The following is a 23440-nucleotide window of genomic DNA, read 5'->3' as shown; positions in this document are numbered from 1 at the left end:
AAACAAGAATGTGTCCATAGAACACAGATGCCCCACTTGCACTATAATTTTCCATGTTCGGTGTACCGTGAAATTGGGGTCCAAATTATTATTTGGCTTTAGAATTAGAGAGATCATATCATAGGGAAGATGTTTACTAAGTTTTAAGTTGATTGGACTTCAACTTCAGTTTCCGTATGTTAAGCTATAGTGTATCTCAAATATCAATCACCAGACTAGAACAGGAGAGTTCTCATTGGCAGTCATAAAACTTTTTCTTTTTTTCAGAATTGATTGCAGAGTTTGTTGTCTGTGCTGTGTTGATGCAGAAGAATGTGTTCCAATGCCGATGGTGTATGTCTTTATTTACAGATAGGATGTTTTGCTTGTGAGAGAGCTGTCTAGAACTTCTATTGGTCTCTGGTGGAGAATTGTCTCATTGGTTATCGTACATCTTCCTTTTTTCAAATACAACTGAATTCCAGTGTTTCATATAAAGATATTTAAAGATTTGTAAATAAAAAATGTCATGCAAATTATTTTTTTTACATGTATTTATTATTGCTGAAATTGTAGAGATAGGGTTAAAAAAAAATAATAAAAAAACTAAAACTTTAAAAATGATAACAGTAATCATATCAAGGAATTGTATATTAAGTATATACATTTCCATGTGTATATGCAGCTTTTCCTGAATGGTGCATGTTTTCCTATTACTTAATAATAGTAATAATAGATGACAAGAAACATTTCTGGATTTAAAGTTAATGGTGTGAGGGAACATTAAAGAACAACAACATAATAATTGAAGGTGTATCATTTAATTTATAAATAATTTTATATCATAATATCTCAACAAATAAAATTTTAGCAGACAATCAAATTTCACAACTCAACACAATTAGGCAATCTGTTCTTACTTCAATTTCCATTCATACGACCCACTGCACTCATAAACATCTCAAACCATCAAATATTCACACGAAAAAGGAAAATTAGCAAGCCATCATTTGTATTCAACAACAAAATTTCACATTAAATAACATATTGATGACCATATCATCTGATATTTAACAAGATATAAAAGTCTGTTATGGCCAGTATCATTTCTAATAATGACCATATGAAATGGACACAAATATCAAATGGTCAGTGAGGAGTCAATTATACGGTCACTATAACAAATTCAATACTTTAATGATTTGATCTAAAGAGGCGTAGTCAATAAAAATCTGAATATTCACACAATCTGTTTGACAAACAATTTATTACTTCTTTTAATCTTTTAATAGACTTCTGTCCACCTCTTATAGTGTTAAGTATTTTTATGAAACAAACAAACTTATGCAAATTGAATAATGCAAACTATTATTTTTTAAAAAGTTCCCTAACCAATATATTCAAATATATATATGTTTTTTAAATGTATATTTATCACAGAAAAACATTTGATAAAAAATAATACATAAAATTAATGCATGAGTTATCTCCACTTGCTCAGAGACTGGCCTTTTGAAAGGTTTAACAATAACAATAAACATAAGCAAAACTACTATTCACAGTCAAATTCCTTTCTTATATAAAAAAGATACTGAATGTTTATGGTTTAAATAATTTAAAGGTTTTTTTTATAATCTTTAATTGAATAATGTTACTTATCAACTAAAATATAAAATATTTTTTTGTCCATCATTTTTTTAATTATTATACATATAAAAACCCTAAATCTGCATTTTTTTTTACATCTCTGTCTTAACATTTTGAGATATTTCTTTTTCTTAACAAACTCAAACATCAAACCTATAATTTATTATTGAAAAGACTTAGGTCCAATGTTCACTTTACAAACAAAGCTTTAAAATCAAGAACAAATATAAGATTTTGTTGTTTTTTTGGTAGAACAATTAAATATTAGATATTTACATCCAATATATACATGACACCATTCCATGTTTACACTCTGACATTTCAATGTTAAGTGAACTGAAAAATTTAAGTTTAAACCCTAATTTGGCATATAGTTCAAACAGATTGTACTTTATCATCAACATGTGTACTAAGTTTTAAAGATGATGTGACCACAACTTCATGGGTAACTAACTACCTCCATCCCAAACTTATCTAATAAATTATATAATAATTGATTTACAGACAAACAGACATATTTACTAATGGAGACATGGATGCAAAGAAAGGAAAAAACTCTGTCTTTTTATCCTCATTCGAGAGTTTTTTTACCAATATATGTGGGTATGAATGCCCTTTACCATCAGGTGTCAAATGGTAATTTTTGTTCCTTATTATTGTCTCTTTGTTTTGTTACTTAGAAGAAGGAACTTGGCACAAGGCTTTTTACAGCCTGCAATGCTGTAAAAGACTTGTGTCTGAGAAAATAAATCTTGATATTTTGATATCAGTCAGGTCACCTTAAGGGGCGACTTAATATCTGGACCTAAAGCCAAAAAGTCTGTAGACATTACTTGTATTAACTGGCAGAATTGGTAGATATTATTATATTGCATTCTTCATATTATCATATATTGCACTTTCTCAGAACAATGTTTAAACTCTATAGTGAGTATCAGTAATGGCAGATTTTAGCACATTACTATGTTGTTCATCTAATCCTTATATACTATGGATTCATTACTATTCGTTGGATACCAATTTTCGTGGATTTTGTGGGTACAGGTGAACCACGAAATTAATTGTTCAACGAATAACATATTTTCTATAGGTTTGTATGCAGACTTTGCCAAAACCACGAAATTAAATTTCAACTATCCTGTAATTTTTACTCTATCCATGAAAATTGGTACCCACTAAAATAAATGAATCCACAGTACTTTACTGTTTGGCCATTTAATTCTTTTATTTTAACTTTCTAATACATGGTACTCTTTTACCTCATGTACAAAGTAAATATTCGGACTAGAATGTCATATGAAGCCCAACCTCAAAATGTTAAAAACAAATAAAAAATAATTGCCAATGTTCTTCTTGAAATAACTTAAAATCCAACAATATTAGAGGAGATTGAAATGTCCACTGACTCCATTCTCTGTCCTTCTAACAATAGCATTAAGTTAAGTTATACTTTTAGCACAGTGTTACATTAAATAGCAATGTGTTTAAAAATGTATCATTAATAACAATATTGTTAAAAAAAAATTGCATTCAATAACTATGTTGTTGAAAATGTTCCATTGAATAACAATGATGTTAAAAATGTTACATTAAATAACAAAGTTGTTTAAAATGTTACATTAAATAATATTGTTGTTATTATCAAACCAAATTATGATAAAGTTATTTCAATGATGTTCATAACATTGGTCTTAATAAAACTTGCAGTATTTTCAGAACTGCTTAAATTTCACTTCTTTCACAAAATGTCTGACTTCTGTAGTTGGCAGCCAAACAACTTAAAAGTTTATGACCAATGTAACAAGGTTTGTTTGTCAACCTGATGAATCCTGTGAGCCCATGGAGAAAACATTATCTAGTATATGTTGTTCAGCGCTTCTTGGTAATGATATCCCTGTACTGGAACTTGAACTGGTACTCAGATTTTCATTGCTACCATCAAATACTTCTGAAACAGAGGCACGATAATATATATATGTACAGTATATCAAAGACTAGTAAAGGTGATACAAACTAGGATTTCCCACCCTGTTGTTAGTAAGCATTGGTATGTTGACAACCTCTTGGTTGCAATAGAAATCATAATGCTTTTCAGGACTTATTTTAATGTTTTTTTATAATTCAAATGCAAGGGTGAAAAAAAAGAATATTTAATATTATTACAGAATCTTTTCAAGGTAATGAGTTTGAAACTAAAAGTGAATACCAAATTTTAACAATTTGAAACTAGGAATGAAGGCATTTAAAAGCTTAAAAAATGTTTTGAATTTCAAAATACACATTAATATTTAGAATTAAATTAAAATTTTAATGTAATGACTGCAATTTTTGTAAAACTGTTACAAATAAATTCCAAGAATTTTTCTATCATTCTATAACAATTGACAAATTACAGAATTCCATACATATGGATGTACACAACAAACATTTCTTTAGATAAATAGGACCAATACATTTTTTGCACTATGTTTTGTTGTGCTGGCCTTGAAACCAATTCAATTATAATTTCATGCTTCCATTAAAATGAAATTTAAATCTAATTAAAAATTATTACAAAAGCTGGAAATAAAGTGCACTTTCCCTGCAGAGTCATATATGTAACCCTCAAAGCACTTTCAAAAATCATTTATACATAAAATTGATCCAACCAACAATTTTTCCATTTTGTTGAACAAATTAGGATTGGTTTTAATTATGATTATGCATTCTAATGTGAAAACCACATTTTGACACCTGAAAATTAGAGTAAAAGTATGACAAAATAATTATAATTCATAAGACCAGTGACTTCTTTTGTTAAATGTGTTTACTCTGTCGGACCTACAGCTTGATCAAGTGTGAGAATCGGAGAATTAAACTTATTACACAAAAATTATGAATGAAAAATTTGAAATAATGGGTGTGATTTATTAAGACTTTAAATCAAAATTTTAAAGACTTGTCACCTACATTTCATAATTCAAATAATTATGGGTATCAGTAATTCTAAAATTAAGTTAAAATTAACTCGACACGAGAGTTACCAAGTACGAAAGAGTCCATTTAATTCATAAATCAATCAAAAGATCTGCTATTTCGCTTATCTGAAATGTCATCTATGATTTCCGATTAGGTGCCAATAATCTGGCGAAAGTTGTTTTCATTTTTATTTACAAAAAATCAATTTGAATGATTTCTAATAATAAACCCTAAAATGGTCAAATGTCACTGTTAGTCTTGATTTAATAAATTTATAAGTGCATATTTCATAACTGCTAGTCATTGTAATGTATATAGGGACAATGCAGCAATCATTTAACTATAATGCAAATTTTATTAGATTTTTTTTTAGTTCAAAACACAGGATACCCACACAAAATAGTTTTTAGAGCAATAATAAAATAAACTGACACTTAATTAGGGAAAACCTAAAAAGAAACCACAATCATGTAGCAGCATTCTTCTTTAAAGAAAAATTAAAAAGAGATATTTATCTTATCGAAATTTCACAGAATTTTAAGGAAATGTTTGAACCATTCTTAATTTTTCAAAAAACTAAATTGGTTAAAATTAAAGTTACCTATACCAAAAATAGTTTAATATTCATTGTCATATATATGACAAATAAATTGGAGTAAAAAGAAATATGAGGTAATTTTCAAAGTGACAGCAACCAAAGTTATTTCACCACAATATCAAGGTAATATGTTTCTAACAAATTGTTTAATCTACCAGAATCTATTTCTTAAAAAGTACTCTGTGGTTTGAGAAACATTTTTTTTTTTTTTAAAAACAAGCAGATCCATTATTTTCTTCAGGGGCTGTGAACTAGACACAGAAAAATTGAGAATTTAAAAACAGTATATTTACTTTTTACTCTAAAACTCAGGCATATGTTAATTAACATGGAACTGGTCTTTTCATTTTGAATTTTACCTACATGTAATGCTATTTAAACAGATTTAGGTATTTAAATTATTCATATCATACAGCCTGCTTCAGATGACCTTGACATTACTAGAGCTCCATCTAGGCAATAATAGCTTAAAAACATATTATTTTTTTCAAATTGATTATTTTTATAACTCTGAATGAAGTTAAACATACTACTTGGATTAAAATTGATGCTTTTACTAATGATTGGTTGAACAAGGAAATATTGTATGCTTTTGATGTTCTTTTTGTTGCATTTTAGTGTATGCATGCTCAATGTGCCCAAATCTAACATCTGCCTTCTAAAAGAATAAAAATTAGATGATTTTGGTATTTCTGTTTTTGTATCATGTATTGTATGGCAATGATTTCATGGAAATCATATCCAAATTTTATTTGGTTTTCTAATTTACACCATAGGCATCTACAATACTTTAAAGAACAAAGAAAATGATTTCATTCTTGTAAATTCCATTTGAAAAAAAAAACAAGAAAAAAGACTTGTAAAAACCCGCTATTAAGATGTGAAAGAAAGACGATGTTTTGTGGTATTTATTGAGTACTTTTGTCCTTATATTCTCCAAACAAAAGAAAGAAGAACACCTGATCTTGATACTTACAACTACAAAACTTTTATACCCACATCAAAGATGTAATAACTCCTCTTAATCGACAGCCTTCAAATATTACATGTATAGTATGATTTTTTTTAAATAACCACCGAAGTCATTAAATTCTAAATTATAATGATTGAAATCAACAAGATAGAATCCCTTTCTGATAATACCGTATTAAACCCGTATTTATTCTTCCCTTGTGCTTCCTACCTTAATAACCGTAGCATGCTAATGTAAGCCGATATATAAAGAATTACCGTTATAATAGTAATACCAATTTTAATTACTGGCGTTGATAATAAACTGCTGTTTCATTCTTCATTTTAAAGTCTTTTTGATGGCCTCCAGATAATGACTTTGTTATAAACGATATATTGTAGGTATAAGACCTCAGGGTGGCAGTTCTCCACATAGTTATATCTCTTTTATTCCGACGGATCCGTTAATTCCTTACGTATTGTTACTTTGTAATCAGAGAAGTTCTGAATCAGGGTATTAAAATGTAATAGATTGTTAACGAAATCTGTTATTCTTCCATCCATAGTTGATCTAATAACCATCAAATCTTACCAATACACCTGGGCACATGGACTTTAATGCTTTTAATTTTAACTAACTTTTTACAAGGATTATGGCCATAATGGAAATTCCCAATTAGTAATAATGTCATACATTACAAAAAACATCTAATAATTCGCTCTTTATCATGTGGGTTTTGTTAATGACCTAAGCTAAACTTTCCATTATAACAAAGATAGTATCAAAATTATCTTTTTGATCAGTTACTGAAGTCTTCTCTATTTTTTTTCTTCTCTAAAATAGATGGTTTAAATTCAAAAATTCATATATTAGACTTGTAGAATTCATAACTGTATCAAAAAAACTTTGCTACAAAAAGTGATAATTTTACTTCAACAATTGGTTACTGCATTTTCTTTCATAAATATATTTAGTTTTGGTTGCATTAAAATACAATGCAATGATAGAATTCTCTAAAAAAAGATTAACATTTTCTGAAGACTACTGTACATGTATCAGTTAAAATATCATATGCATGTGGTATGGTAAATTTTGTTCAAATAAGTTTAAAAGGTCAACTTATCATGTGAAAAAAATGTTGGTGAAGCAAGAAATGTCTTATTAAGTGGACATAACATTTAAATAGGATAGGATTGATTTTATTGTTTTTATTGTTTTCATTTTGATAAGCTGCTTTTTAAAGAAATATCAAAGGCAATCAAAAACTGTTGAAATTTAACCTAAAATACCAGACTATGTTTATTTCACTTTTAAATTTCAAAATATCTTCATAATTATCAGACATTTTTCCAAATTAAACAATGTTTTTTTTAAATCTGACAATGAAGGCAGTTATTATGAAATCTCTTCATAACTAATTTAAACTTAGGGCAATTCGAAGAAATTGTTTAGTGTTAAATCAGAAATTATTGTGAGGTTGGTTTTTTATTAAGGTGGTACCTAACACCTTTACTTTAATTAATTTGACTCGTTTAATTTTCATAATTTTTTTACAAAGTACTTACTTTGACCCTTTGACAAAAAAAATTGAACCAACCATTTTATCAGAAAAATTACACTGGTTATAAATCAGTTCGACAAACACTAATTTTGATCATTGAGAAGCTCAATATTCCACTAACAACACAACGTAATTTCATTAAGCTGATTTTACAGAGTTATCTCCCCCTTAATGCCAATAATGCAACTTGGTGAGTATCCCAATACTATATATCACTTTCTGATAACTGAAATATAGACTTTTATCATATATTTAGTACAAAATACAGCTATTTTGTATATCTAATAAAGGTTCTTTTTTCCAGTCTGTATCACCTACCCTGTATCGCATACCCCGTATCGCATGGCTAAACCCGTATCGCATACCCCGTATCGCATGGTAAAACCCGTATCGCATACCTTTTTTTTTTTTTTTTTTTTTTTTTAACTAAAGTCAGTTTTTTAGGTTTTTTTTTTGCTTAAGAATTTTTTTTCTAAAAATAGGTATTTTTTTGGAATGACGTCATTGTTTGGTATGTAACGTCACGTGCATCAAGTTTTCATATTGTATGTGACGTCACGAACATCAAGTTTTTACAACATATATTTTGGCACACTCAATGCAACTATAAAAAATACAAAACACTTAAATATATACAATAATAAACAAAATATTTTCAAAACAACAGATTGAAAGGTAACCTAGGTGCTTCGTATAAATAATCGAGCAGTTATTTAAAAGCTTTGAAACAAGACAAAAGCAGAACTGAAGGTAACCCAGTGCTCTGGATCAGAAAACAGTTCATATACTATAATACTCTTCTGTTGAAATATATGATAAAGCGTATAATACATGGCAAAATCCGTATCACATGGCGTATCACCCTCGACCAATATCATCCCTCGGGCCTAAAGGCCCTCGGGCTGATATTGATGTCTCGGGATGATACGACATATGATACGGATTTTGCCATGTATTATTCTCTATGTATGCACTTATTTTTTCGAAATTGCAATAAAAAATCTCGCATTTTTGTTTTTTCTTAAAAATTCGCAAAAATAATTAAATGCACGCAATAATTTCTGAATACAAAGTATTTGTTTTTAGATTGCTGCTGCATAAACATTAACTTCACATCTCCTCTTACACATTGTGTTTTATCATACTATGTGATAAGTAAGCGATACAAAACATGCCAGCCCTCAGTTATTAAACATCAAATTTTCAGTGTTAGTAAAAATACTTTAAATAAGACACTCTCTAAAATTGTAGAATATCTTATTCTAATCCTTTATGATCAAGTGACATATACAAGCTTTGAAATTGAAGCTTGCTATGTGTGTAACTATTACATAGGTTGCAACAAGGATTTGTGTAGGGAGACTATACAAATCCTTGGTTGCTATAAAAAAAAAAATCTGTGTTAAAAAAATAACACACAAAGGGAGGTAATCCAAATGAAAATTTAGGCAGATTATTGTCATTCTGTTGTACTGAAACTATAGATGTTTACCAATGGCTATTCCTCCCTCCAGATTTGATATATTTAAGTTTTTGAGGAATAATTCTAAAACCAAGATGTACTTCACAAGTTCTGCTTAAAAATCATGGAAATGTTCCTCCTGTACAAGAATTTTTCTAGAGGCATTAACTGATTCTCAGAAAACTATCTGCATGATCTAAAATTTCAAAAATTTCAAAATATGCTTCAGCAAACACTTTATTGCCCTAATATAACAACAACAAAAAAACATTCAAGTGTAAAATACAATAATATTCAGGATTTAAACAATGAAAACATTTATAAGAAAATTGATGTGATAAAGGTTGTTAGTTGCCATCCACTTGACCAAAAGAAAGTAATTCTTCTGTGGATTAATTTTTTTTGTGGGTATCAATTTTCCTGGATTCTGGAATGCAAGCATTTTCTAGGATATTTGATTTCGTGGATTTGTCAATTTCTGCATACAAAGCCTATAGGCGATGAGTTAAAAATTTGAATTACCCATACCCATGAAAACTACGAAAATTGGTATCCAATGAATAATAATGAATCCACAGTTAAGTAATGGATGCAGGGAATCTTGGGTGAATATATTATGACTTGAGCTCCTTACCATTCATCATACTAGATGGTCCAGCTTCTTTAGCGGGAGATTCTAACATGGCCTCTGCTAGTGTTTCTCTGATTCTGTCCTCATCATCCTCACTACCTCGAGGTTTGGTTACTGTAGACTCAGCCCAACTACTGTACACATCACATAGATTAGGAGACTGGTCAAAACTTCCTGGAAAACAAAATAGACAAAGAGCCTTGAAATGACACTTTCATTTTTTTCACTACTTTTATTTTTATGTGCATGAAGAAAGACAACTCCGATTCAATTCGCCATCACTGTAGCAAAATATTTTATGGATTGAGAAACAATTGTATCTTCCTGAAGATTTATTCTTTTACCTTAACAAATTCTACATACAAATATATATATAGAAAACTTAAGGTACCACATGAATAATTATAAATCAATAGTATCTAACAACTAGAGGCTCTAAAGAGCCTGTGTCGCTCACCTTGGTCTATGTGAATATTAAACATAGGAAGCAGATGGATTCATGACAAAACTATGTTTTTGGTGATGGTGATATGTTTGTACATCTTACTTTACTGAACATTCTTGCTGCTTACAATTATCACTATCTATAATAAACTTGGTCCAGTAGTTTCTGTGGAAAATGTAACCGGTAGTAAAAATCTACAAGTTTTATGAAAATTGTTAAAAATTGACTGTAAAGGAAAATAACTCCTTAGGGGGTCAATTGACCATTTTGGTCATGTTGACTTATTTGTAAATCTTACTATGCTGAACATTTTTGCTGTTTACAGATTAACTCTATCTATAATAATATTCAAGATAATAACCTAACAACAAAATTCTCTTAAAATTACCAATTCAGGGACAGCAACCCAACAACCGGTTCTCTGATTCATCTGAAAATTTCAGGGCAGATAGGACTTGACCTGATGAACAATTTAACCCCATGTCAGATTTGCTCTAAATGCTTTGGTTTTTGAGTTATAAGCTAAAAACTGCGTTTTACCCCTATGTTCTATTTTTAGCCATGGCGACCATCTTGGTTGGTTTGGCGGGTCACACCACACATTTTTTAAACTAGATACCCCAAAGATGATTGTGGCCAAGTTTGGATTAAGTTGGCCCAACAGTTTCAGATGAGAAGATTTTTGTAAAAGATATATAAAATTTATGAAAAATGGTTAAAAATTGACTTTAAAGGGCAATAACTTCTAAAGGGGTCAACTGACCATTTTGGTCCTGATGACTTATTTGTAAATCTTACTTTGCTGAACATTATTGCTGTTTACAGTTTCTCTCTATCTATAATAATATTCAAGATAATAACAAAAAACAGCAAAATTTCCCTAAAATTACCAATTCAGGGGCAGCAACCCAACAACTGGTTGTCTGATTCATCTGAAAATTTCAGGGCAGATAGATCTTGACCTGATAAACAATTTTACCCCATGTCAGATTTGCTCTAAATGCTTTGGTTTTTGAGTTATAAGCCAAAAACTGCATTTTACCCCTATGTTCTATTTTTAGCCATGGCGGCCATCTTGTTTTGTTTGGCAGGTCACGCCACACACTTTTTAAACTAGATACCCCAATGATGATTGTGGCCAAGTGTGGTTTCATTTGGCCCAGTAGTTTCAGGAGAAGATTTTTCTAAAAGTTAACGACGACGGACGACGCCGGACGCCAACGCCAAGTGATGAGAAAAGCTCACTTGGCCCTTCGGGCCAGGTGAGCTGATAAAATGAGTGTTGAACCAATCACATAAATTTTGGAAGTGTACTGACCTGCCTCTATCAACAGAGGACTAATATGTTGTCCTCCTTTACTTGTAGGAGGTGTGCTATCACTCCCTGACAGTCTTCTGTATGCTGGCCTAGCATTAGGCATAGCCACTGGACTTGATCTAGCAGGGTGTATTCTAAAGGACAAAATAAATAAAGTATGAAAGTTGCTATTCAAAATATTTTTCAATTTTTATAAAAAGATAAGTTCATGAGCTAATATATATTGTATAATATAGCTTTGTGTAAAATGACAAACAATTTCAATAGTGGAGAAATAAATAATTTAACAGTGCAATAAAATTTAACATAATTATGATATTAGTAACGACAATAATAAAACCACAAAATGTAATCTTAAATGACCCCCCTCATGATGATCTACAAATAGCATGACAGTACTCAATGTTTTTTTAAGGCCTATAGATGATTGTGCAAAAGGCAAAAAGGGTGAACATATCCCAAACAATTAAATTTTAACTTATATGCATTGAATTTAATCCAGCATTTAAATTTTAACTATATTATTAAAGCTACTGTTTGAATGAAGGAGTATCCGTCATATACAACGATTTATCCTGGTAAGAATTAAAAGAGTAAATACATGAAGTAATAATTTCTTAAGCTTTTCATTGCCTGATTGCAGTCTAATTCTGGATACTTGTCCCATATCTTAAAATTCTGTCCTTATGATATAACTTTCTGTTAAATATCAACTAAACCGTTTTACTTTATGGAACCTACTTAAAACTTTCTAGATTAACATCATCACTATGACTGATGACATCCATGGCCTGTACATTGGTTTCAGGGGTCTGTGATAGTAGGTCTGAGGACTGAGCTGACAGGACTGTGGTGTTCTGTCCATCATAAAGATAATTTTTAATGGAACCTACTTTAAACTTTCTAGATTAACATCATCACTATGACTGATGACATCCATGGCCTGTACATTGGTTTCAGGGGTCTGTGATAGAAGGGCTGAGGACTGAGCTGACAGGACAGTGGTGTTCTGTCCATCATAAAGATAAGTTTTAATGGAACCTACTTTAAACTTTCTAGATTAACATCATCACTATGACTGATGACATCCATGGCCTGTACATTGGTTTCAGGGGTCTGTGATAGAAGGGCTGAGGACTGAGCTGACAGGACTGTGGTGTTCTGTACATTCTGATAAGTCTTGAAGGAAAATTGTGGTCCCATCCAAAGTCTTCTATGTGGTCCAATGTGGGTTATAATCTCAACCTATAAATTAAAGTATATAATTAATTACAGAGGTGGAAAAGGAAAACAACCAACTGGTAATTAGCTGGAATTGTCTGGCTGGCAATTAAATTCACATAACCAATTCTATATTTTATTGTTAATCTTCAAAAGCTCTGCCAGATTAATATATGTGGTTCCTGTACAAGTCGAAAGAATAGTAATGAAGCATGGTGTATTGTGCCAGATCTTACAATAAATCGTGGTAAAAATAGGATTACAAAAAAAGGTGTTAAAAATTGTAAATTCATAATATTGCATGTCACAAACAGATTATTTCCATAAAGTTCATTATAAAAAGGGAAAACAATCTACCCTAGCAAGCATTTGTTTCCCTTTGTCAACAAAATAAAATTTGGAAACAAAATTAGTGTAATGTTTGGACACATAATTTTCCCTGAAAAAGTAGAATAAAACAAGATTTGTGAGTTCAAACCGGTATGTCAAAGTTCCACCAATAGTTGAAATTGTTGACTATAAAATAGTGCATGAAAGACAGGCATAAAAGGGTGGATGTCTATTTGCTTGCAGAGCATAGGGAACAAATCTTATTACTAACCTGGGATAACCACTGGTCTTCTATATCCATATCTTTAACACCATGATCTGACGATAGACTTTCCTTAGAGTCATGGCGGGGTACAGCTGATATCTCATCTGGAAATATATCATATTTCTCATGAATAAAACATGTGTGGTTTAAAATATTGACTTCATGAAAAGAGAATATTGTCAAAAATCTAGAACATTTGCAAATAAATAAAACAGAGATTATAAGGATCTGCTATGAAAACCAAATTAACAATATTGTAGATTGTTTTATTTTTTGTGGATTGAGTTCAAGTTGTACTAGAATGGGGCTATCCTTTCATACTTTTGCAAAAGTCAGCCGGGATTCAAGCCTATAGAAATTGTGTACATCTTAATTAAATGATTTCAATTTGACTTTTACCTATAACCATGGAATCCACAAAAATTGGTTCCCCTGACATAATAATAAATCCAAAACTATTACATAACATGTTAAGCTATTACTTAAAGAAAATATTTTGATGCTGGTGTTAGACAATGTGTCTTTGTAACTTGAAAAAGAGTTTTGAAATTTGAATTTTGGAATGATAAACACTGATATATCCCATATGTTGTTTTCTTGTTATTCACTGTTTTGAATATATATCCTAGAATAATTTGGATTATCAAACAAGATTTATTTTGAAATCCATGTTTGAAGTTTGTTTTTGTACAAAAACATTAAATACAGCCTCACTGTGACCTTGAGATGAAGAACCTATGCTTTGTGTGTTATTTGCTGTGCATGTACTGATTTTGTGTAATAGATGGATACCACATAGGGGGTCTCTTTGGGGGTGCCAATCCCAGATCCCGCTTACTGTTTTGTCACATTCCCGTTTCCCGCTTACACTATATACGTAAGCAATTCTCATTTTTTTGGTCATTTCCCAGATCCCACTGGACCTCATTTCCCGTTTTCACGACACAATAATTTGACTTTCACATTTCACGCTTACAAAAAAATCTGCTTCATGCTTAGACCCCAATGAGACACACCACATAACCTTTGTTTTTCTATTATTACATTGAAGTACAGATCTGGCAAAGCAAGAAAATTCTACAAACTATTTAGAATAGATAATCATAAACAAAATATTTTACAGGATATATTTTATACTATGTGATATCTCCCTAGCAAATGATCTTAATGAAGTCTCCCACGTGGTAAATAAAAGCTGAATTATCAAAAAAGCAGAGGATTAGAATGGACACAACTCCTATTACTTTATATATATAGCAAGATTCTACAGCCATGTACATAAAAATCCCACCAAAAGTTGATATATGTTTAGCTACATACAGTTGAAAGCTTATGCATGTAAATGAGTTATCTAGATATCAGAATACACATGTATTCATTTGAAATAAGGAAATTTAGGCCATAAAAACAATTCTATTTTAGATTCTCATTCAAGCACAGCAGGGCATTATCATTTTATTTTTTGCATCGTCAGAAAAGACTTGACAAAAAATAACTATTCATCTGAATTCAAATTATTTAAAATATCCTTCATTTCTCCCCCAAATTAGTAAGTTAAAGTGTGCCAAATATTCACACCTGAAAATATTAAAATGGTGAAAAAACATAATTCTTGTGAACAAATTCTGACACTTACACTGAAACTATCTAAGACTTTTGACAGAACCTGTAAAATCTTGAAATCCCAGTATCCAATTTTAATTAGATATATTGGCCCCACAGATATGTGCACATCATGATAGTTTACCTATATAATTCCAGGGGCAGATTTAGGCGGGGGCGTGACGGGTGTTCAACTAATTTTCAATGCTCTATATCAAGATTTCAAATGGATTATTGATTTGTTATTATGCAGGAACTCAGTTCATTATATTTGTTTTTAAAGATAACAAAAAAGACACATGTATTGGAAATAAAGAGCAAGACTGCTCACCTTAACTTGAATTTATGAATTTTTATTTGAATCTAATATACAAGATCAAAATATTCCTCTTAATTTAATTTCAAAATGCCTTAAATAATATAGAAAATAAAATAGAGTCAATCCATCAGGTTTAAGAATGCCCAAGAAAGAGATGAAAATTTAAAACAGATATTCTATGGCCTACAGTTTTTGCTATATTTGTAAAAGATATCAGGTAGTGCATGCTGTGTGGTAAATGGTATTGTATAGATTATAGTGCCAAGAATATCGAACCTGTCATATCTGTAAAAATAATAAAATATCAGTCATTTTTGGAGTTTATGTTCAAGACAGTTCATAAATAATCAGAAAATTTGCAATTTTAGATTGCAAATGGGGTCAAATAAGTCTCAACATTTTTTTTTCTTCAATAAATCTGGCCGGTAGTTTTCTCTTGAATTGTTTTACATTTGTAATTCACAGTTGACTATGCAGTTTGAGTTTTGCTCATTATTGAAGGCTGTACATTGACCTATAGTTGTTAACTTCTATGTTGTTTGGTTTCTGGTAAAGAGTTATCTCATTAGTAGGAATTTTTATTGATTATTTGTCAATCATAATAAAATCGAGAAAAAATGCCACCAAATCTTAAAGGAAGTTAAAGTTCAGGAACAAGATACAAAACTGGAAATCATACCTCCAAATAAGTTGTGCTCTTGAAATCAAGAAATTAAAAGTCTTAAAATAAAATCAATTTGTAAGGAATGCATCATTTTGGGTTTTAAAAGCAAATAATATAACAAATTTCTCCAAATTTTCAAATGAGCTGCATATAAAACAAATACCAGTAAACATACAAGCAAATTAAACTGACAAATAACAGAGAATAAGGTACATGTTTACAAAGCATTCTGGGAAGTTAAACCTATATAATAAATACCCACCACACAATGCTGATGGTTGTTGAGTAAGAACAGCCTCACAAGACAGTATAAGTGGGTTGTTGTTTGTAAGGGGTAGCTTGATCTCATCTGATGTCTTGGATCTGAAAAACAACAAATCAGTCAATGTTTTAAATATGTTAATTGTAGTAGCCAATCTTTTAAGAAGATGCTCTAACAGAAACTCTTCCACCTTCATATTTTGACAGAACAGTAGTAACATTTGTATACCTACCCCTCACAAGTGGTCACGATTCCTCTTTTAAATTGGTGTTGAAGGTTTGTATTTATTGGTATTTATTGATTGGTAAATGTTTAATGTCCAGTGGCGAATATTTTATGCATGTTCAGGACAAGAACATGAATGTGTAGGCCAAATTGCTGGCAATGGTAAAGATCTGTACACATGTGCCCTCATTTCCAAGAAAAGAAGATCAACCAAAAAAATTGAAAACAATTCAAATCCCATACCTTTGTAAGGTCCACTGTGTGTATCCTGTAACTACCAGCTCCAGGGGGCTATCTCCTGATACCTTGTCTAGTCCTAGCTTAGCTCGAGGTTCCAGTATGTACTCTGATAACATACCAGTCTGACTCATCACAAACAGAGAATCTACTACCCTTTTACCCTCTGTAAACAAAACATATATGTCCCATTATAGAAATTGAATAACAAAGTAGACTTGATATCATAAGGAGTTTAGCACATAAAAATATGTAGTACTTGTGTATACAAGTGAAATCTATAAAAAAATATATTTTAAGATTAGAGCAAATTTACATGAATTTTACATTTTTGTAGTTATATTAGGAAAAAGAAGAATCAAATTACAACATATAAAAAAGAAGATATGGTATGATTGCCAATGAGACAACTATCCACAAAAGACCAAAATGACACAAACATTAACAACTATAGGTCACCGTACAGCCTTCAACAATGAGCAAAGCCCATACCGCATAGTCAACTATAAAAGGCCTGATAAGACAATGTAAAACAATTCAAATGAGAAAACTAACGGCCTCATTTATGTAATCAAAGAGCTGAATAGCTCTGAGGGGAAAGACGGCCCTTGTTTGTATTTAATTATGTTTTTGGAAAGGGGGGGGTATCTTTTGATAGTTTTAAAATGTAGAATGAAAAAGAGAACAGCTAGAACATGTAGAAAGGTTGACAATATTGAAATCAATTGTTTATGTAATTTTATTTCCTTAGTTTAGGATTCAATTTAAACCAATGGAAGAGATCTGCATCTTCTCAATCTAAACATTTGATTAACGTTGATAGCTAATTATCTAAAACTCAGCTGAATTCTGTGTACCACTGAACTGCAGGCTATGGCCATTTTCCATTTTTTGTGACAGTTCTCTTGGATTTTTAAGTTTTTTCTTTAGAAAGTGTGGACTGAAAAATCTATTCAGTTTTAAATTTCCATTGTTAAAGTTCCCAGTTACAACTCTCATCACAGGGAAACAGGTACTAATAAAAAACAATATGAGTGATGTAAACTGTGTGAAGCTTGTTTCCAAATCTTAATTTAGAAATATTTGTAAATAATAAATATGTTTAAACTACAAAATGAAAATTTTTATTATTTTTTTTTTTTACCATTTCAATGATTATGTAGGTACACAAAAATTTAGTTTTAATAGAAGACTACTAATCCAATGAAATGTCACATTTGAAGTGTTTAAATACATTAACTTTTATTTTAGTGGATAATTACTCATCAATTGAGATGCTCCTGAATTGGAGGAAGATTCTCAGAATTTTTACAGAAAAAAGTGGTCTCACTAATTAGCGACAAGAAGAATTTTAGCGACAAGAAGCGTCAAGAAATTTTTTTTTTCTTGTCGCTAAATAGTCTTCTTGACACTTCTTGTCACTTTTTGGCGCTTCTTGTCTCTAATTAGTAAGACCCGAAAAAAGTAATAAAATCGTTTCTTTCCCCTGTCTCATGTAACCCCACGATCTTTGTTTATTTTGAAAGTTGTTGACCTAAAAATTAAAGTATTGTATGTTGATGTTTAAATCATCTACAGTAAAAAATATTGTTTAGATTTAACAAATACAAATTTGTGATTAGTGCACGATCACTAAGAATGATTTAAATAACCAGTGAACTGGTGAAGGATATCCCTGCTTCTTCCAAGAATGACGTCACTATAAAATACAATGTAGGTTGGATATATTAAGAATATCTCGTCATACTAATTTTTCCGGATTGTAAAATAAACGTTTATAGTGTAAAGGAGAGTTCAAGATACGATAATTTCATGAGAAACAGAAGGGAAATGTGTAAAAAAGTGTTTAAAGTCAAACTATTCATTTCTGGGTCTCCTTCTCTTCAATCTAAGTAAGATTTGTTGGGGGTTTTCCACACTATAACATGTATAAAAACAAAATGAATGATGTGAGGGAGTGTCACTCTGGTCAACCCCATAGGGGATTGACGGCTTGAAGCCGTCTTTCCCCAAAAAATGAATGAAAAACAAATATGTAACACATAAACAAAGGCCAACCACTGAATTACAGGCTCCTGACTTTATATTTTTATAATACCCCAACTGATCTTCAAAAATTTTGAAAGCATTCCTGAATTTTTATCTTTTCTAAATAATGCCTTTCTTACATACTTCTAATACATGTTTTCAACAATGAAGCCCTTTTCAATTTGGCTAAATAGGCAAACCCACTTCTACAGTATTAATTATATGTCAACAAATGTAACACAATCAGATTTTACAAAAATCAACTCCCTCAGGCAAAATTGAACTTGGCTATAATTTTTATAAATCCTTGGTTTTCAAATATTTGGCTTTGAGCATTCCCGATAAAGGAAAATCCATAAAAAACCAACTTCTGACACATAAAGATCATAAAGTATTGTTTTCATTCTTTACAGGGAGATTGAGTCTGCAAAACATTTTTTTGAGGACAGAAGTTGAATTTAAGAATTGGTCCATTGTTTTAATCACTTGGACCTAATGAATTGGTAACCTACCTCTATGTTCTACAGATACACTAGGATTCCCTCCAATCCAGAGACGAGGGGTAGAAAAACAGGCATTTACCACCACAACATTATCTTTGCCACTAGGTGTGTGGGTGGGGCTTTGTGTCTTTCCTCCTATACTGGTGGCCAGCATCAGTGGCTGCTTGATCTGTGACAAGGGATAAATCTGTGTGGCATGGGGGTATGGTGGCAGTCGTGGATTCTCTATGTTGTTATTAAGAGCATTCTGTCTTAGCAGGCTTGGATAGTTGTCATAGTTTCCACCTGAAAATAAATGATGCCATATAAAATTAGCCCTAAAATATATTTCATACCGTTAATTTGAATTGTATCCATAATTTTTTTGGATACATATGTAGGACTTAAATCTATGGTGGTTCCAAATCTATGACAGATTCCTAATCTATGGTAAATATGACATCATGCCATCCCTAATCTATGGCAAGTTTTGTTATTTCCTAATCTATGGCGGATTTTTGTTGTTTCCAAATCTATGACAAAAAATATCCGATACTGAAAACAGCCGCAGTGTCATTATTCATCGCTAGCTTCAGTAGGTACAGCACATTTTGCCTCTCTTTCAGATAAAAGGTGACATCATGGCTTTTTATAAACCATCCTTAAACATTGTTATGTTGTTGTCGAAAGAAATACCTTCATTTGGAATTGTGTTCAAATAAATGGGTTCCGCCATCGTTAGCCGCGACGACGATGTAATATGGCGTTATTCAATTGTGATGAAAAATATCTGCCATAGATTTGGAGAAAACAAAAATCTGTCATAGATTTGAGTTGTTTGGCATTTGTAACGTCACATTTGCCATAGATAAGGAATCTGCCATAGATTTGGAACCCGCCATAGATTTGAGTCATTCACATATATTGTTAATATTATGCAATTCTCTAGTGCACCATGATTGTTTGCTCAATATACTACATGATCATTTTGAAAAGATCACTAATAATACATTTCTAACAGAAAAGGTTTTCTTCTACCTATCAATCTTTTACTTTACTGACAACTTTTATAGTAGAATATTTAGAATATAAGACATGCAATCTGAGAACTTTTAAGCCATTACTATAACAATTATATGTATCTTCATCTTATGTGAAGTCAAGTTTACTTTTGGTTGTGATGAAAAACTTTGATCAAGCCTAACCTTAAATTCGAGACATTTTGTTAAGATTAGATTTATATGTGTGGAATACTTTTTTTTATTTTTGGGCTATTTATAGCTTAGTATGTTGTATGGGTTTTGCTCATTATTGAAGGAAATACAGTGTCCTATCTCTGTTAACTTTTACATAATTTGGTCTCATGTATAGTTGCCTCATTAGAAATCATACATATCTTCTTATTTTTATATCTAGTTTAATGCATCAATTGTTTGTCCCAACATTAAAAACATTTAACACAATCAGGTTTTGTAGTAAATATGTGAAACCCTTGTACCTGTTGTGGAGCCTGGACTACCAGATAGAATTGGACTATCTCTATCAGGCCTTGGATGGTCCATATCATCTATACCAGCACTCTTATGAAATCGACTGGCTCTGTTGACAACTCTAGCTTTACAGTGGGTTCTAACATTTATACTACCTATTACATAAATAAGTTTTAAAATATTTTACCAAGTGTAAGTATCAAGATTGAGAGGATTTCATTTCCAGTTTTTCAGTCAAAAATGAAACTTCAACATCAATATGCAATAATGCATCAAAATCATATAATTCATATATTAAAACTATGCATGGACTATACACTCTTTCAAACTTTTTCAACCCTATGTCCCCCATTCCAGTGCGTGAAACGGTGACAAAATATTACCTCCCCTGTAAACAGTGCGCTCTTATGACTAGAGGTAATCGGTAAAGATCAGCGGAAATGTTGTACATTGTTTACGAGCTTGAAATGAGCTAACACAGACGAACTAAAGCGTGTCAACGTAATGTGAATATGATAATGCACCAGGTAAATTATTAATTGTTAAGTTTATCACATCATCGTATTTTCATATGATAGGTAAATAAGTGAATTTTCGATTTTAAGTGTCGTCAGGGCTCAAACCTGTAATATTGCCATCCTTTAATTTTTTTTTTTTAATACTAACCTATAGTCGAAACATCTTGATTTTCTCCCAATTTGTAAAGTTAATTATGCTGCTTGACATATATTTTTTTTGGGGGAAAAAATTGATATGCAGTCATATGTGGCAGTTTTTAATATGTGTTGCTATGTGAAATAAAGGGAAGTAAATTAAAGTAAAAGAAGGCGGGCTTTTTCAAATAGTAAACAATTTTATTCAGATGCATAGTATTTTGTCAAATGATAAAGAATATCGTAGAAACTTGCTAGAAATTCATCTAATTTATAAAAGATATACAACATGACATACTGAAATTTGAAAATGGGTAAAACCATCATACCTTGAACAAATTCAGTTAAAAAAAAGGGGGGGAGGGGTAAATGCTACGAAATTTAGATTTTATTTATTTGTTGTCGCTATCCAAAAGATGATTTGACATGCAACTAACTACTTTTTCAATTTCATTGTAAAGTAAAATTGGCTTTTTTTGGGGGGTCTGTTAATTGTGGTCTTATATTTTCAGGTTCTCTTTGGATTGCCAAATAATATTATAATCATCTAATTAAATGTTCAAATTATTTTGCAGCGATGGTCTGTATGGAAGGAAGACTGTCATAAAACCTAGCAGTTCCAGAAGGCCCTTTGAATAATTGCTTAACATCAATAGCGATGCCTTCAAGTGGTTGATTTAGCACAAGTTTAGCCAGGTTTTCCTTGTAATTGTGGCAGAAAAACCACTAGACAGTGTCATGCATTGAAAGGATATCAAACAGATATTTTATAGAATGATTCTCATACATATGACAATCATATGCATAGGAATGTGGAGCTAGTGTCTTTCATGCAGCAATTTTTAATTTCCAATATAAACTCCGAAAAGACAAGAGCATAGAAATGTATACCAATGAGAAACATTCTTTGTGAATAAAATCATTCCAAAACTTAAATGTGTCATAAGTGTTGCATAATTTATCAGTAGAGATAATCAGATTCCAGTAAGATTGTCCAACTGATGGTTTTTGTTTGTAATGTTTTGTAAATCTTAGTTGTTTTGCAAGCTGGGATGTACAGGTTGCCCGGCTGCCCCTTTCAGTGTGAGACAATATTTTGTTTATGACAAACAAAATTAATGATTCAAGACTGGGGCGGACCCCTTTTAGGCAGTTAGTGCGAATTCTTTAGGTTTCAACCTTTACATGCAATACGGGGGGAGGGGGGGGGAAGATTTTTGTTACCGAGTCAAACATTTTTCCTAATAATAATACATTGAGATTTAATATATACTTTGCTATATGTAGTGTTTATATTAAAATATTGCCAAACAAAATTCATTAAATTTGGGATAATAATATTGTTTAAGAAAAACCCTTACCCCCTGTTCATCATAAAAGATCATAATCTTCTGTAACACACGTGCATGGTTAATTCGGATCACATATTTTATATTCCGATATTATAAGAATTTGAAGGTTAATATCATTTACAATATCATTCAAAAAATTTCTGGGATTTTTTTTTACTATCAACGTTGAACCTCGAGGTAACATTGTAGTAAAAAAAAATCCAATAAAAACGTTGAATGTAAATGATATGCACCTTTAAAATCTTATATTGTAGGACTCATGTTGTTCAAACATAATGTGTAAGTTGATCAATTATGTTATGATGATTTTGATAAACTTCACATTAGGTAATCGTATATTGATTACATTATATCGAGTTGTCCCAACGATATACTTGTCGGTGTGCTCGATCATAAGAATTTACCGACATTCATATTGACAAAATGACACAACTTTGAGAAATTCTTGTGACCAAACTACATTTCGGAACACGTTAATAATTGAATACCCAGAGAGCTACATTATTAAGGTTTGATATATATTTTTTTCAAAAAAAAAGAAAAATATGCAGTCTAATGTGGCAGTTTTTTACACACCCCTATGTTGAACAATAGGTTGTTCAATTAACAGCATGTTTGGCAATTAAAAAATCATATAGTAACAAATTTAGCTTTAACATATACTTTATTTATATTGGTTGTATAAAAGTTATATAATGGTTTTGTGTTTTAAGAGATATTCATCCCTATGCATATCGGGTTTTATGCGTAAATTGTCTC

The 23440-nt window shown here is 31.0% G+C and overlaps 1 protein-coding gene and 1 long non-coding RNA gene across 2 annotated transcripts in view; one reads left to right on the top strand and one right to left on the bottom strand.

Moving 5' to 3' along the window:
* Positions 1 to 784: 784 nt before the first annotated feature.
* Positions 785 to 23440, bottom strand: part of LOC134728220 (BCAS3 microtubule associated cell migration factor-like) — a 39735-nt gene continuing 17079 nt past the window's right edge. Inside the window, exons 14-22 of the mRNA XM_063592749.1 lie at positions 20685 to 20831; positions 19217 to 19492; positions 16683 to 16842; positions 16215 to 16315; positions 13374 to 13471; positions 12597 to 12796; positions 11552 to 11685; positions 9792 to 9962; positions 785 to 3574 (exon numbers count right to left, since the gene is read on the bottom strand). Coding sequence (XP_063448819.1) covers positions 3441 to 3574; positions 9792 to 9962; positions 11552 to 11685; positions 12597 to 12796; positions 13374 to 13471; positions 16215 to 16315; positions 16683 to 16842; positions 19217 to 19492; positions 20685 to 20831 — 1421 coding nt within the window. The 3' untranslated portion in view covers positions 785 to 3440. The remainder of the gene's footprint in view (positions 3575 to 9791; positions 9963 to 11551; positions 11686 to 12596; positions 12797 to 13373; positions 13472 to 16214; positions 16316 to 16682; positions 16843 to 19216; positions 19493 to 20684; positions 20832 to 23440) is intronic.
* LOC134681624 (uncharacterized) lies at positions 21071 to 22265 on the top strand. The gene is made up of 2 exons (XR_010100646.1): positions 21071 to 21203; positions 21905 to 22265. It is a non-coding gene; the product is annotated as an uncharacterized LOC134681624 (long non-coding RNA).

The sequence above is a fragment of the Mytilus trossulus genome, chromosome 8 (assembly GCF_036588685.1).
Source record: "Mytilus trossulus isolate FHL-02 chromosome 8, PNRI_Mtr1.1.1.hap1, whole genome shotgun sequence".
In the NCBI taxonomy this organism is placed as follows: Eukaryota; Metazoa; Mollusca; class Bivalvia; order Mytilida; family Mytilidae; genus Mytilus; species Mytilus trossulus.
This window is presented reverse-complemented; position numbering and strand designations above follow the sequence as displayed.